At 53.1% G+C, this 17,048-nt stretch overlaps 1 protein-coding gene across 1 annotated transcript in view; it reads right to left on the bottom strand.

Annotated features, from left to right (window-relative positions):
- The window catches only part of B4GALNT4 (beta-1,4-N-acetyl-galactosaminyltransferase 4), a 113,015-nt gene extending 96,028 nt beyond the window's left edge, over nucleotides 1–16,987 (bottom strand). Inside the window, exon 1 of the mRNA XM_019547239.1 lies at nucleotides 16,454–16,987. Within this exon, the coding sequence (XP_019402784.1) occupies nucleotides 16,454–16,604 (151 nt within the window). The 5' untranslated portion in view covers nucleotides 16,605–16,987. The remainder of the gene's footprint in view (nucleotides 1–16,453) is intronic.
- Nucleotides 16,988–17,048: the final 61 nt, after the last annotated feature.

Below are 17,048 nucleotides of genomic sequence, written 5' to 3'. Positions count from 1 at the left end.
TCTAAAGAGCCCATCCTACCCTTCTCCAGCTCCCTGCCATCCCTTCCTTACACATGGTCAGCTCAGCTGATGCCCATCACCCCACTAGGAAGTGCTTCTCAAGTACTGAGGGGGTTAATTATTTCACTAGTACAAAGCCAGCACAGGCCCTCACTTGCAGCTCCCTACTAACCACTGAACAGGTACCAGGTGAAACAGCACTGACATGCACTCAGCACATGGAGAAGAGAGCTTGCACCTGGGGAGATCAGCACCATCCCAGCGCACCCACTGAGCCACAAAAAGATGCTGCAAAGTACCTGTCAAGTACTCCCACTGCTTTGGTGGGGTGGAAGGAGCTAAGGGATTTCTAGCACACTTAATGATTCAATAACTAGGTGCAAAAGCTGAAACATGTACATATGCATCATGTGTGCATGTGTAAACATGTGCACAGGTGTGTCTGGATCATATCAGCATCCCAGCCTATACCCCTATTTCTATATCAGACAATGCCTCAAGTCTCTGGAACACCACCCAGGTCTTCCAGCCTCTGACACAAGTATGGTGTTGCAAGCCAGACCCTCTTCTGCCCTTTTCTCTGCCCCCATACTGGTATTATCCCTTCAGCTTGGGCAGGCAGCCCCTCTCTGACCAAAGTGCCTGTAGTAATAGAAGTTGTAACTGAGATACATTCCCTTATATAGAAGGCTAAAGAAGTTTGGAATTGGGAGATGGTCACTCAGTTAGGATAATTAGTGTGAGACAGAGGGGTCTGCAGAGGTTACCGCTCCATAAGAAAGGTCACTGTTGTTTAGTTGTTGTCATTTGTTGCATGCCTGTATTTACTGAACCCAGTGATCACTACACTATCACAGGCACATTCAAGGCCCTGGTAACCCAGCAGGAGCCAGGCTTGCTACTGGCTCAGCAAGGCAGGTGGGGAGGACCCTAACAAGGATGATGCTCTGCATCTGAACCAACACCTCGGGCCACTCACTCCTCCAGGGACATGTCAGCTACTTAAATAGCATCATCTCTTACTTGAATCACTCATTCTAGGAGTGACTTCGCTATGCTGCAATACGCATCTTGGTTCATTCCACTGTCTGTTCCCCTCCCAGCTCTGCCACTACCCTCCAGCCAACCCACAGCCTAATCTATAGTTTGTGGTCCCTGCCCTTCTCCTGAATACCTGTAGATCCCTCACCAGATGGGCAGGACAGCACACAAAACCACTGCAACCCTGCTCACACTTTTCCTTTTACTCCAACTCTCATCCACCCTCTTGCAATTCTGAGCCACCCCAAAACCACCTGGCTGAACTCTCTGATTGACCAAGGGCCTTCTCCAAGTCATCTGGGTGCTTGATGAGACTCAGCAGGATCTTTCACAAAACAACTCCCATGAGACCCACAGCAATCCAGACAGGTGCCCCAAGCAGCCCAAAGGCAATACTGGCAGCTCCCAAGCCCCAGCTCAGCCTAACTGGGAACCAGAAGTAGCTTCCTTGTTTGATGCCTCAAGGGGGCTTTCAGCAGGAGACCACATGCTAGCCCTGCTCCCCACACAGCAAAGGAAAGGCCTTAACACATGCACCAAATCCACCCAGACATCCCTTGCTGTGGTATTGCTTATTCTCTCATCCTGGAGTTTCCACTTAAAAGACCTGCATGCTGAAGTGTGGCCTGGCAGTTCTCCAGCTAGAGTGGAGCCCCTTGCCTTACTGACAGTTCATCTTCTTCAATGCATTTAAGAAAAGGAAATTCATTAACAGGCAGGTGTGTGAGCTCAAAATGGTGCTGGCTCTGGCACTGAGCCTTACACAGTCTGTCCACACATAATTCAGAGAGCTCTGTTCCCTCCCTAGCATTTGTGGTGTGTGTAGCAGGATGGGTCAGCCACAAAGTACAGGGCAGCCTGCAGTAGTCAGCTCAGGCTGCAGCAGTGTCCAATATTATTACACTCCACCCCTTCCCATCACCAGGCTGTTGAGCCCAGGGCACTACCCAGGTCTCAGGGTCCCAAGCACCATCACTGCCCAGTGGCCTGGGGCCAGCCAGATAGCCCAAGAGGCATGCTGTGTGCCTGGCTAGGCAATCCCCTTGAACATAGGCAATTGTCCTGATGCAGAACAAAGCTCTCCATTCTGGGTAGGGCAAGAGGGCTGCTAGGCAGCCAGAGACACTGCCAAATGCCAAGCACTGCCATGCCATACCACAACCTCATCTCACCCCACCCACACCCAAGAAACACAGGACCAAGGAGGACTCTAGCCTTACCAGAGCCAGCACAAGCAACCCCATGAATAAATTGGCTAGCCTCATCTTAACCCAGTTTCTTTTACCACCTCTGTGACTCCCTACTAGGAGTCTACGCCAAAACCTCGCTGCTCCAAGGGTGAGATTACATCCTCTGGTTCCCAGGCTACATTTGCACGGCCAGCTGATGCTCCCTGTGCCTTGTATCACTCACCAGAAAATGTTCATTCTCCACCACAAATCACTCATGTCACTTTGGCTAGAACTCTCTCCAATTTCTCAGTGCCCCATTTAAAAGGCAGATGCCAGACCCGGACACAGTGTCTGATAGGGTCTCACCAACACCACACGCAGCAGTACCAGCACCCTCTACTCCTGCTTAGGACTTGCCCAAGACCTTTATCAATTCTTTCCCACTGTCCCAGGAGACAGGTCATGCCTGCATTGAGATTTTTTATTTTTTATTTTTTTAACTCTTTCCTCTCCCTGCCACTGCAACCAGCAACTGGGTCCTCATGGTTCCATCAGCCACACTGTGTGGACTGAAGTGGCTGCAGCCCCATGCAAAGCATAGGAGCAGGAGGGATCTGGGATGTGACCAGGCCTCAGGGCCCCACTTCAGCAGAGCAGCAGGAATTTGACATGGCAGTGGGCTCCAATATGCACTGTAGGCTTTATGGGCAGTGGGGTGAGGACACAACACCAAGTCCCATGGGGAGTGGAGCCAGGCAAACGCATGGGTATCAGAGCAGATTTGGGGACCTGACTTTCCTTTTCTGATGTGGGAGAGTGGCACATCGATGCACATGCACCTCCAGAACATGGTGGTGCACCCCCCTACAAAAAGGGGGCTGTGGGTGGTCACTGACCCTTGGTCGGTGCTTGCCTCCCCCCACCCCCCGCACCAGCATCTGCAGGAGCTCCTCCGCTTACCACCACTGCTGCGCCCCCCTGAGCCACTGGGGGCACATGTCGTTCATGAGCAGGATGCCAGCAAAGGGGCTGGGGCAAGTTTTTCCTGGCTCTTTAGCATTTGTTTTGTTTAACCCAGGGGCAGGCAAGTATTTTGGGCAGAGGGCCGCTTACTGAGATTTGGCAAGCCATCGAGGGCCACATTACAGGCAGCCCAGGGCAGATTAATATTAATTTTCTAAATTTTTTAGGTGCTCCATGGGCCGAATAGAGTGGCCTGGCAGGCCGCATCAGGCCCCCGGGCCGCATTTTGCCCACCCCTGGTGTAACTAGTGGGTTTTGCCCCATAGGGTCCTAGCACATAGCTTTGCACAACTGCAGCCATAGCCATAGCTGTTTGCATCAGGGACTCCACAACATGATGAAGCAGGTGCCTGGTGTGGGGACTCCTCTATTCACTCACAGGACAGAAGAAAGCCCCCTCTACCCAGGACCATGCTATGCCAGGGGATGGGGTATGTAGGATCGAGATCATGCAGCAGTGCCCTCAGGCCTTGGCTAAGGTGAAAGCAGAGGCCGTGTGGGCAGGTAATGTTTTGAAGGCTGCGTTTCAAAGCAAGCTGTGTTTACACTTCCAGAGCTGGCGGCAGAGTCCGGCTCTGACGGGTCCCCGCTTCTACCTTCCTCTGTGGTTGCCTCCACCTCAGCTCCACTGGCAGCACTGTGCTTAGACAGTGCCACAACGGCACTTGCAGACTGGGGAGGGGGTGGTGGACAAGAAGCCACTTCTTCCTCTGGTACTTTTCCCCCCTGCCCTCCACACAACACCTACGCCAGGAGGCAGCCAGCACCTCTTTCCCATCCCCAATCAAAGTCTGGAGCTCCTGCCGGCCTCTGCATCCTGTTTTCCTTGGGCTGTTGCTTGGCTCTCAGGTCAGGGCTGGTTACAGAGGGCTGATTCAGGGGAACAAGTCACCTGAGAGGCCGGCGCACCAGCCAGAGCGTGGGAATCCAGCCAGCCCAGCAAGGCCAAACTGGGTCAGAGCAAGGAGCCACCATATAGGCAGGGCAGGGCAGGGCAGGGCAGGGCCATGGTTAAAAGGGTATAAGTGACCCCCAAGAGGGAGTAAAGGTGGGGGGAGGAGGCGATGATTGCCTGACTCTGGTCAGGCCAAACTCAACAGTTCCATATATTTTCTATGCCCTTAGACCAAAACTAAGAGCTGGCATTTTCCTAAGGGGTTCCTCAAGTCTACCCAGGGGTGCCCTGAATCTAAAAAGGTTGAGAACCATTGCCTTAGAGCAATAGGGAAGGGCTGCATTTGGCTTGCTTGGCAGATGGGGAAACTGAGTCACATACACTCAAGCAGCCTCCCTGCATTTGCTCAGCATGAGGTGAAGAGGCAGAAGCAGCACTTCCCAGCCAGCCCACTGGCATAGGCACAAAGTTGGTCTTGCTTTCTCCCCACCAGCACAGAAGGGAAGCCCCATCTCCCCCAGGGGAGAATACACTCATGTCCTCTGCTGCCAACCAATCTGCCCACACGCAGCCTCCTACCTTGCTCTGTTCAGATGGGGCATTTCCCTCATGCCCCACCTAAGCCACGGTGAAAGAAGGGCCCCCCCTTCCCCCTCAGTTCTGGAACAGGGTGTAGGGATGGTCCACAGCCCACCACAGGAGGGGAAAGCCTGGAGGAAGGGGCCTATCACAGACCTCTGGCTCCCACCCATGCAGAGAGCTCCCTTGCTGTCCACAAACATCCTGCTAATCCCATGAATGCTCAGACCCTTAAACAGACCACCAGGACCAAGGTAGGAGGAATCCACAACCCCTGCTCTCATTGAAGTCATCAAAGGCATCAGTCATGCCAAGAGCTCACAGGGCTGCCATCTTCAGAGCAGTTGCCCCAGGACTCCTGCTGCTCTGCCAGGGCTGTGCACTCAGTGGTTCAGCAGAGGGACCCAGGGCTGTCCATCTGGCTTTCTTGGCTTTCTCCTGCAGCACAGGCTGCACACTCAGTAACCAACACCTCACAGTCTCTTCCAGTGCAGCCTGTGCCTGGGACTAGGAATAGGGAAATTACCAAGCCGCTCTCAGGCACATTCCAGACATTTACCCTGCCATTACTCAGCATTACTATGCAATTAAATGGTCAAAACTGCTTCATGTGGAAACTGAGGGGAACATGGCCCTGCAAGGCAGAGCGTGTCAGGGCGATGCACCTCAAGGAGTACACCGGGGCTGTAAGCAGCAGCTTCCAAGCTTGGCCACTTATAGCTCTTGCCCGCCCCAGGCCTGCACACTGGGAATCACACTGTCCAGCCTCCTGGCATCACCAATGACCACAGCACAGGTTCCCTTTCCTAAGCTGCTCAGACTCCATCACATCAGCAACCACTTGGGACTGTTGCTCCCTCTCGCTGGAGAGGCCACACAGGAACCACATGTTTAGATTGGTGCAGATTCTTCTCTTCCCTGTCTCGTTCCACAAACAAGACTGGTTTTACCAGGGTGAAAGGAGAGCTGGACAAGTCCATGCAAGATAGGTCCATCAGTAGGGATTAAATGTGAGTTAGGAGGGGGCACCCCACAAATCCAGAGGAGGCTGTCAGGGAAGAGAGGTGAGGGGCAGCTCTGTCTGAACAGGCCCTGCATAAGTATTCATCCCCTTAGCATCCTCCTAGAGAGAGACAACACTGGGCTAGATGGACCCAGAGTGGCATGGCAAGGTGTTACTGCTTGCAGTTAAGGAGAAGTCTTCTTTTCTGGGGGTGAGGATGATTTTCTCTCCCCTCAGCTGGAAAAGGAAACCAGGCCAGTCTGTGAACTCAGTGCTGTCTAACTTTGGTGTGGCTAGGGACCACGGCAGAGACAGCAGGCAGCCCAGAGGCTTCATGTCACATGGCCCATAAAAGCTGCTAGGTCAGCACCCCCACCCCCAGAAGCTCCTTACCAGGTGAGCTGGACTGATAGTGTGCAATGGCTATATCACTGCTGGCAGCATGTGGCCCCCTGCTCTCACAGGCACACAGTCCCCCAGGCCCTCCCTTGCCACACAGCAGGCTGCAATGGCTTGCAGGCCACCAGTTGCACAACCCTGAAATAACCAATTAGAACAGGACCCCCTCTGATCTTGAACCCAGCTCCAACCCTCACCAGCACCAGGGAGAGGACTTTGGAAACAGGACCTGTAAAAGTCCACTCAGCTACATGCCAGGGGCTGCACTGGACTCCTTGGATACAGGGAGCAGAACAGGACTTGCCAACCACTTCTACAGAATACAGACTTTCCACTGGGAGACTCATGTAGCCCTTAGGGCTGTGAGGAAACACTCCCTGATGCAACCTGACATAGCTCTGTTCTCCCCAGCTGGCAGGCAGGCAGCTCCCGATGCTGCTCAGAGCTTGGTCAAACAGCAGTGGGGAGAAGCTAACAAGCTTTTGCTCACTTTCTCTGCTGTCACTGGGAGCACTGAGAGCAGCAGGGAACTGTCAAGAAGTGGGTCCATTTCACAATGCCAGGGAGAACTCCAAGCGGCAGCAGAATCAGAAACTGGAGCCATGTACAGAGGAGGAGGATACACTCGGAAGTGGAGGCCTGGAGTAGGACGGAAGAACAGACACCCCTGTGGCTGGGTGGGGAAGGGTGCAGCAGCCTCCCCTGCCCTCATGAGATGTGAGGGCCATGGAAAGAAAAGCCCCCGTGCCCTCCAGCAGCAAGAGACTGGGGGAGGGATATCCCACTCAGACACCAGCAAAAAATGGCTCTCCAGCAGAGTCCAGGGTCACCAGGTGGGTATAGGCATCAGCCCCACTCTACTTCCCCAGCAGCTGTGAAAGAGGAGCAGGGTTCTTCATGAGGGACTTGCCCCATGACTTTAGCACACCAGCCTGACTACCAGGGATCTGGGGGATTCAGGACATGTGGCAGGCAGTGCTCTGGAGGTAGGCAGTGCTTTATCTGCCTCACTCTCTTCCTGCAGCATTTTAATCAAATAGGTGGCAAATGTAGGCTGTGGCAGTGGCCTGATCCAGAACAGTCCAGAGGGACATTCATTATGTGTTCACTACCTGATGTCACCTTGATGGCCCAAGATGCCCCCTCTACTCTCAAGTTTTGCCAGGCCTGCTTTGCTACCAGACCTCTTCAGCCTCCCAGCCCCGCCCCCCCATATAGATCAGTTGCTCATATTAGATTATAGGTATCCCATTAGGGAGATAATTACATACACCTACACTCCCACCCACCCACACCCCCCACCCTCTGCCCAAGCAGCAGCCCTTGGTCAGAGATGGAGGAACTGATGCATTCTTTGGTGACCCCATTTCAACTGCACCCCGGCAGGGAGATCAGCCCCTCCTCCATGCCCATGCTTCTGCAGTGGAGGGTTCAGCCATTCCTATTCCGAAAGCAAACCTGTTCATTCAAGCGGCTGCAGAAAGTGTCTCGCATATCAACCCATCCTTCTCTCAGCTCTGGCAGCATTCTCAAGAACCAGATTCCCTCCCTGGATGAGATGCTTGCCAGGGAAGTCTCTGGTGGGCCAAACCCACGTGTTCCCCATTAGGGGTCATCTTTTTATTTTCAATTGCATTTTTTACCTGGCGTGCGCCAGCGTTTCCACCCCATTGACTCAGTGCGGTTTCCAGCCGGGAGAACACCGTAATGGCCTCATTATTTCAGATGAGGAATCTGTGTGTTAAATTAGGCAGAGCAGGGTAATTATCTCCTTGTAGAAGATAAGAAAGGGGTTTATTTTATCAGGAACATAATGCCATTCTGGGTGGGAGCCAGCTCTCCAAACTCACCTGGCAGACAGGCCTCCAAGCAGGACACTGCCCTCAATCTATGGTGTGAACTCTGGAGCCAAGGGGGCACTGTGGCTCGGAGGTACGTGCATCACTCTTTTGGCCACAGAGACCTCGCTGGAGGAACTGAAGGGAGCCCAGAGGTACAGCTCCTTGAGTAGCCACCTGGCTGGTACAGGGGACACCCGCCTCTGTTGCAGCCTTCCCTTTCTGTTGCAGCCTTCCCTTTGGCAGTCTGGGAAGCAATTAGGTTGAAGTGGAGATGCATGAGCAAAGCCTCAGACTACAGAAAGTACATCTGCTTAGGGCCCCTTCATTTAATGAGTAATTAAACTTTCTCTCCACCCTCTCCTGGAGAACTGGGGTGGGGGGGAATGGGGCTGATCCAGCTATCACTGGGAGAAAGGCAGGATCTGTCTAACTGAGTGAGGGAATCTGGCAGGTTTGATCTCAAAGGACACACACACGCCCCTTAGCTTTTGTGCTTGTAGAAGGGGGCTGAGGGTCCCTGCTTCGGCTGCCCAACATCCCTTCCACAATTCAGAGAAAAAAAAAAAGGCAGCCATCGCTGTCCCCTTGCTGCCTTTTACAGGAGCTGTCTCAGTTTTAACTGCTGCCTTCTCTGCACCCTTCCCACTGCAGCATCCCCACCTGCACCTCCAGTCCCCAGGAAAGCTCTCAACCCATCTCTCACCACTCCTGCCCCTCTGCCCCACAGACACTTAGTCCCGACCCTGCGAAAGCAGTCTCCCCCATAGCCCCCAGTGCCAGCATGCCCTCCTGATGAGCCTGACAAAGCACAGTTGTGAAATTTTCCACAAGCCCAGACAAATGTGTTCACCCTGTAGAAGGCCTGCAGCAAAGAGCCTGACACAAGACCTTGGGCAGGACAAGACCTGAGCCAGGGCAGGCCAGCAAACGCAGCTCTAAATCAAAGTCCTGCCCAGACGTTCTAAACAAGGGCTCCCTTCCACCCCCACCAAAGCTGCCCAGTGTCCATCCTAACACCCCCTTTCCAGTTCATCCCACATGCCCAGAGGACAGTCCTCCTGCCAACAACTCTTTCTGAACCACATTTTCAAGTGCTCAGCACCCAAAAATCAAGCCACCTTTTCAGAAGAGCTCAGGTTCTCCTTCAGGCCCAGATTTTAGAGCACTCCACATGTGGCAGCTCCTGTGGCAACACGAATGAGCAGGCTCTCCAAAGAGCTCAATGCCCAGGGTGCATGGAAAACCCTTCTCCACAGAGACCCTATCATGTAGGCTGAGAGCCAAGGTGCGCTGGGGGCTGCTGCTGCCACCCCACTTCAGCCAAGAAGCCTCTCACTAAGGGAGTGCTAGCCCACCTCAGTGGCCTTCTACAGCACCCATTGCTGCAAGATCCAAGCACTTTGAATCAGGCTTTTTAAAAAACAGAAACTGTTCAGCCAGCCACAGCTGCTGGAAGTCGACAGCTGAGAATTACAAGGAACATGCAAATGTGGCACTTTAAGGATCTCTCTCCATTACCTTCTCATATCCACATCAGCAACCAAGGCACAGCTCCCTGGCAGCATCCACCCCAGAGACAAAACCCCAGCCCTGTAAGTCCCCAATATTAACACTGCTGAGCATCTAGACAGAGGTGCACCTAGGCAAACAACTGAGTAAGGGATATCCCAGCCCCTCCCTTCAGACTGTTAACACTTCAATAAATGGATGCCAGATCTAGAGATCCTAGCTGCTGTAGTCAGCTGACCATAGATTTGCCTGCCAGAGGAAGCACAGGGCTCAAAGCTCCCCAGTCAGTGCAACAAATGCTTGTGGGTATCCTCCTCTGGAACTGGAGATCGCTGGGGTGGGCATTCCTTTATCCACCCCCAGGGCACAGCTTGCCCCTGGGCAATGACAGAAGAGCTCACAGGGGAGCCCACATAGAGGTCAGGACTGTGTCCCAACAGGCCACAGCAGCCTCAAGCTTGCTCCCACCCAGAGACAGCTGCTCAGCTCCAGGAGAGACTGTGCACTAGATGTGCACAGGCTGCATGAGCAAGCAGCAGGTGCTGAAAGTCACAAGCTAATGCACCACCCTCCTCTGAGCCACAAAACACCTTGGAAGAGGGCAGGCAGCAGAAACTCATTTCCCAGCCATACCCAGGGGGAAGCCCATCTAAGGCACGTACAGTGCAGTGCCTGCTACAACACAGAAATGTATTCCAGCACAGAGCTGGGCCCTACAACCCTGGCGCACACTGCCTGGAGCAAATCACAGAGACTCTGCTTTTCTTCTACCTTGACTTTCCTTTGGCCTCTACCACTGCAGCAAGACCTGAAGTCATTCAGGTGTAGGCCTCATGCCCAGTGAGGCTCGTGCCGCTCACACAGCAGGGAGCCCTCTGAACAGTGCAACACCTGCCTCTCCAGCTCCCAGGGACTCCACAGACAGCAGTGTTTATTGGGGAGGGTGGAGCTAGGCAGATCAGGGAGGCTCACCCACAGGGGTGGGCTGCCTCAAAACTCAGCCCGTCTGTGGAGGACTTTGGGTCTCAGACCTGACCTTTAAAGGCAAGCTGGCAGGGCCCAAGCTGGCACTGGTGTGGGTGCTCTACCTACCCACCCTATCACATCTTCTGCCATTTGGACCAGTTTGAGGCCTTTGTCAGCTGCTGAAAGAGTTGCAGAGATCCTGATGATGAAGAGCTGTTATCTCCTCACCCCACACCCCAGGGAGCACTCCTGAGAAGAAGCAGAGTAGCAAACAGCAAGCTGAATCCAGAACATCTGGACATTGGAACGGTACATGCTGGTTCTTTTTATACCTTCAAGACAAGAAGCTGACAGCTGCAAAATGCTCTACAAAGCCCCTTTTCATCCCCCTGTTTTTATCTCTCTTCCTTGCCCTCTGAATTTCTACCATTTGTTCCCACCTTTATTGCATCACTGAATCCTAACAGTGACAAATACATGGGTCATGGCAGCTAAATTCCCCGCCCCCCGAGACAGCCTTCCAGAGCACCTTCCCTATCAGGATACACCCATTGCTTGCTGGCAGTCTATTCAGGACACTGCTGGAAGGAAGCTCTCCTACAAATACTGCCTCTGGTTTGCATTACAGCTGTGGTTTTCAACCTTTTTTCATTTATGGATCCCCAAAACATTTTGAATGGAGGTACGGACACCTTTGAATTGTAAGTGTGGGTATTCACATGCTTCTGATAGATCCAAGTCATCTGTCATGGACCCCTTAGACAGTCTATGGATCCCCAGGAGTCTGCAGACCACACACTGAACACCACTGCCTTACAGCAATGACAGCCTGCTCTAACATTGCAAGGAGTCCTGTTGTGTTCATGGAACACTGGAAGAGATGCAGGAAATGAGACATCCCAGGCCCTGCTTGGCTTGTCCAGGGTCTAGGTCAAGTCATGCTCCAAATGTCTCAGAACTCTGCTTGGGAATGCTACAGCCCGGGAATTAGCTATCACCAAGTCTTCTGGCGTGCAGTCACGCCACAAACACCATGATATGCACATGGATCTACCATCCAGAACTTCCTGCTGCCCAGTGGCAGTGCAGAGATCATCAGAAACCCTGGCTTCATTGGAAAGGAAGCCACAAGGTGGTAGAAGGTGATTCCTAAATGAAGATCCAGATGTTGCTTGTGCCCAGTTTATGTGGAGCTGACCAGCTGGTACAACATCAAATGGAAGAACATCGTAAGAAAAAAGCACCCCCCAAAGCCCCCAACAACAAAACCACCCCCCACCCAACAAAAAGTTAAAAAATAAAACACCTCCCCAAACATCTCTCAGTTGGCTAAGAACAAATTTGAGCCTGCGCTTCAAGATGAGTTTCTGGCAGCCAAACTTTATTAGAAAATAGCTGAGGAAAAATTGGGCCTGGGCGTAGTTTTTAAGCCCAACTCTAACCACTGAGAAGAGAACTGGGCTATATTGACGAACAGAACTTTGGGACAGTTTCTTGTTGCATATTTGTATAGCACCTAACACAACAGGGCCCCAGGCTTCATTTCAGCCCCTGGGCTCCTGCACAATGTGAGCAACAACAGGCCAGAATCCTACTACAGGGCAGGGAGAGAGTGGGCTAAGGACAGACTAAGGGAAACACCATGTGCAGCTGCTCCAAGTCAGCTCACCACCCTCTCCTTACCCACTGCATCAAGCAAGCATCTCACCCTTGCCCCATGCACAATTCTGCTGCATCTGCATTTTAGATGCATCTCTCGCCATGCATGCCCACATTCTCCCCCTCACTCAGCCACAGCCCTTCCTACACACGCAACAGCCTCCCAAACCTGACATGCCAACTCCTACTGCCTCTTGCTCCAAGCCCTAAGCCCCCACCCCAACAAAAAAGTGGAAGGGACCACATTAAAAAATAAATAAATAAATAAATAAGGCTCAAAAATGGCTCTTTCTGGGTTTATTCATGTCCCTCCCACTCACTGTCTGCTGCACCACAAACCACACAGGGCACAGATGGTCTCAACATCTCTGCTATCCAGAGCATGGTCAGTGTGGCCCAGGATGAAACCTGACATAAATAGCAAGTGTTGTGTCAAGCCACCTCCCCATCATCCTCTGCTTGGCCACGACGCCTCCAATAAAATCTTGGTGCTGGTCAGGCAGGCAGCATGCCAAGACCACTGCCCATTACGCGAGCTGCTGTGTCTCTATGCTCCCGTCTCTCCATATCCCTGTTGTCCCGTCATACACGGAGTACTTCAGTTATGTGCCTACTAGATAAGGGCATTAATTGCTTAGCTGCAGAAAATGCTGCCAGTCCCAACACGTTGCCCATTCCTTGAATCTTCACAAATACGGGTTATCTGCCTAAAGCTTAGGTGAGCTGCTGACAGGCAGAGTGCAGCTGTCTACATTGTAGCTTAGTAGTAGTTAAGCAGAGTACAATTAATTGCAACTGCACCTGTGCAATTTGTAACCGATACGACTCCCTTTAGCTTCATCGGGAACAGGAAGCTGCCAAAGAGCTATTAGAAAGCTTGAGCATAACAGGAGTTAGCCAGGTTCATGGTCACTGTCTCCTCTCATTGTCAAGGTCTTTCATAACAGCCCAGAGACTGCCCTGAAAATGTGGGGGTGGTCATTTCAGGAGTTAGTCACTCCAGCACTGTGTACCTAAGGAGCACTGCAAATGCTAAATTGCGACAAGCACAGACACTAGGGAAGTGAGTGGCTTTTTCCCTGTCCAAAGGCTGTGCACTTACACAGAGCACAACTGGAAGCTTTTTAGGGCAGAATCTGTCTTTGCATTCAGCATCAGTATATCACTGAGAATAGTGGGGCTTTCATCCATCACTGGGGCTCCTAGCTGCTTGAGCAATAGGAATAATGAATGGAGGTGAGAGACAGACATGCGGAGCGAGCTATAGGACCCAATTCATTTTTGCCCTGTCCTTTGTATTGGCATCTGCACCACTGCAAACTAAGGGCGAGATTCTAGATTGGTAGTGAGGTGGTAAGCAAGGGGTGGGGGAGAACCTGACCTGGTGAGGCCTGTGAATGCCACTGCCAGGTACCATAGATGACAGCAAAAACACTGAGCATGGCGTAAACAGGGATCAGGTTCAGAGTGTGGGTTTGACACAAAGTCATTGATCCTGCTGCTTGCTTCATGCAGTCACAAGTAGCTCATTAGTTAAGGCCCAGTTTCCCAAGCCAGTCTTGGTATGATCGCATCCCAGCTGTGCTCTGTTCCATAGCACATATTTCTCATCGTTTATTTAGCTGCATTGTAACTGCAGGGTTTTCTGCTGGGAGCTGGAGTGTGGCAATGCATTTCCGTGCTGCTAAACTGAATGCTCCGAATAAAACAGCCGCAGTCAGATTTGGGAGGGGAGTCTCTCAACTTGTAACTAGCATATGGCATGCAGTGTCAAAGGAGGTGTGCAAGGATGCCAGAAAGCAAGCCACACATCCTCTCTGATAGTCTGGTCAACAGTGCAACCAGTTTGACATTATGTTCCCACACCTTGCCACATTTTACTACATGGATCAGACTGTTTGAGGCTGTGCACACAATCTAAACTTCTTCTCATCACACTGATGGGCTGATCCATGGTTCAGTTCAGGTTTTGACATGTAAATGGCAACAACACTATTGTTCACTAAAGCCACAGACACCCAACCCAGGGTGGCAAGACAATATCTGGATCATCTGCCACCCACTCATTTCAAAGACACCAAACAGAGCGAGCATGATGTAGCTGAACAGGAATCTAGCTAAGTTTCCTGTAAAAGCAGTGGTTACACTCTCATGACTAGGTTTGTGATGTGGGCTTTCTAACATGCACTAGCTAGCAAACAAGTGTTAAGAGTCTACCGAAGTAGTTTCAGCTCCTGTTCTTGCTTATCCAAGTTCCCTTGCTGTCTCTGGTTTAACTGACAGACAACCAAACCTACAGTACTGCACTATCACGACAGACTGAAACTTCAGCTTCCCTCAGATGAGAGAAGAGAGAATGGTTAAATCCACTCTTCAAAGTTCACTTTGGGTTTTTTAAATTTTACTTTGTTGTTTTGGGTTGGGTTTTTTTTTTTGGGGGGGGGGCTTTTTAAACTTAAACCATCAACAAACAGATGGGAGACAAGAAATCTTTGTGAGTCAGTCACCCTCCCACTTCAACTGAAGACTATGAGATGCGTGGCTCACGCATCACGCTCTGCTTTTGGCCGTGCAAGTAGCCCATGTGGAGCTTTCCTCGGGCACGAAGTCCCCGCAAAAATCAAGTCAGGTTGTTCCTATGAGCAAAGCTACATATGTCCTTAAACATTTCTGTGATCAGGCTCTGCATTACACAGTGCCAACCTCCTGACAACACAGGGAACATAGGACTTCACAAGCATTATTCACTTCTCACTCACACTACAGTCAGGCCAGAGTAACAACACTGAACAGAGTTATCCTCCCACATAACTGAGAAGAGTATTGGACCAAATATTCATAGCTGGGAAAACCCTGGAGGCCTTGAGAGCACATCTAAAAGAGTACCAGCCAGAACAACTGGTTTATCCCTCTGCAGTCCTGCCTTTCACACGCGCCAGGCATCCTAAATGGCCTCCTGTCACAAGCAGAAAGTAAGAGCAGAGCTGGCTGAGACAGAAAAGGAAAACCCATTGTGATCTTCCCAGCCCCCACTCCCACCTTCAAAGTTTTTCCCTAGCTCCAGTTTCTAGCATTAGAACCACCTTGACACAATAAACGAGCACAGCCTCTGTCTGGTCAGCAACAGACGCTCTCTTACAGCACAGGCTTTTCCATCTGGGGGCACAGCCAGGTGCATGTGTGCATGTCAGGGTGGAAGGAAGGGAGTCAAAGCCCCTCGGCCTTTCCTACCCTGCAGCATGGGAGGGGACAGCTGGCAAGATGGCAGAGGGGAAGAGATGGGGGTGGATCTTGATATGATAAAGGGTTTCACTGCATGGATGGGTTTGAAAAGCCACCATAGTGCCATGGCAGGGAGAGCATGCTCCTTCACAAATTGCCTTCCTGTGGTTTTAGCTCACTGCTGAGAAACGCTCTCCAGATGTAAACTGAGCCGGCTCTCATCCAGACACCGAGGGCCCCACCTGTCCTCCCCCCATGTCCCTTCTGGCCAGCACATCACAGAACTTCACACCTTAGTCACATCACCCTGGAGGAGAGATCCAGAGCCCAGCATACCTTCTTAGGTACATCCAGGGCTTGCCAGGCTGCTGGCAGGCAGGACTAGCCATGGCCATCTCCCTCCCCAAGCACCACCAGTGGGGCTATGAGAAGCTCCAGCCCAGCCAGAGGGCCCCAGGTTTCTTTCCTCTGGGAGGCTCTCTTGTGTTTAAAACCCCTGAGAGTACAGCCAGCGCTGCAACCAGAGCAGCTGACCTGGATACTGCTTTAAAGAGCAACCGAACGGCTGCTCACAGCACTTCACCACTGGGGCTAACAGGGACGCGAGTTCAGACAGTTTGTTGGCAGCCCAGCCGAGCCCAGCTCCAAGAGCCTCGTGGGGCCAGTCTGGGTGTGCAGCGCTGAACCCAGGTATCCGAGCCACACCCTCAGCACCCACTTCTTGAAACTAGGACTCTGGGGGTCAATTTCCTCAGCTTCACAGAGCTGGAGCACAGACCTCCCACCCCACCCCCTCAAGAGGGGGCTCCCCTGGAGGGGGGAGAAGGAAGATCCCAAATGCTAGCTAATCCTCAGTGCCCCTGGGAGTGAGGGTGTGTGTTGGAGGGTGGGAAACGCGCTGACGCCCTTGTCCCAGGAGGGCTGGGGAAACTGAGACACTCTGGCAAGGTCATCAAGCAAGCAGGTGGGACGGTGGGAAGAAAACACCAGTGCCCTGGCTTTGAACAGCCCAGGGTCCCCCAGTTTCAGCTGGGCACCTACAAAACCAGGCACGGGGGGAGGTGGGGGGCGAGAGCCCAGGCAGGGGAAGGCGTCCCAGAAGAGGGGGGACGGCGGAAAGCACAGGGGCTCCCCGGGCTCTTACCTCTGCCGTAGGCGAAGTGGAGGCGCAGCGCCCTGCCCTGGCGCACCAGGCTGATGTGCAAGTAGGTGAACCACACGGCACAGGTGAGCAGCACCAGCAAAAGCAGCAGCTTGAACTGCTTACGGATCTTCTTCACCGGGAACCACAGCATCGTCCAGGCAGCATCGCCGGCCCGGCCCGGCCGGCTCCAGCCCTTGCCCTCAGGGGCGCGGGCCCCCAGCCCCCCGCGGCATCCCTGCCAGGCTCGGCGGCGCGGGGGGACCCCGGCGTCCGGCCAGGAGCCCTGCCCCCAGCCCGCTCCTAGTCCCTGCCCATGGGAGGAGGCGCCTGCACCGGGCACGGCGCCGGGGGGCTAGCGCAGACACCCGCCAGCCACCCCTGGCCTTAACTTTGCAGCCGGGCGCCGGGCGCGGAGGGCGGCCGGACCGCGCAGGGCATGGCAGACAATGCGGGGAGCAGGAGGGAGCCGCCAGGCTGCAGGCCGAGCCCCCCAGGCCCGGCCCCGGCGCCCAGGAAGCAGCACGGCGAGGATGCTCCGAGCGCGGCTCGCCGCGAGAGCCGCATCCGCGCTGCCGCGCAACCCAACGTGAAACGG

Source organism: Crocodylus porosus, unplaced genomic scaffold (assembly GCF_001723895.1).
Source record: "Crocodylus porosus isolate Cpor-Errol unplaced genomic scaffold, CroPor_comp1, whole genome shotgun sequence".
Taxonomy (NCBI): Eukaryota; Metazoa; Chordata; order Crocodylia; family Crocodylidae; genus Crocodylus; species Crocodylus porosus.
This window is presented reverse-complemented; position numbering and strand designations above follow the sequence as displayed.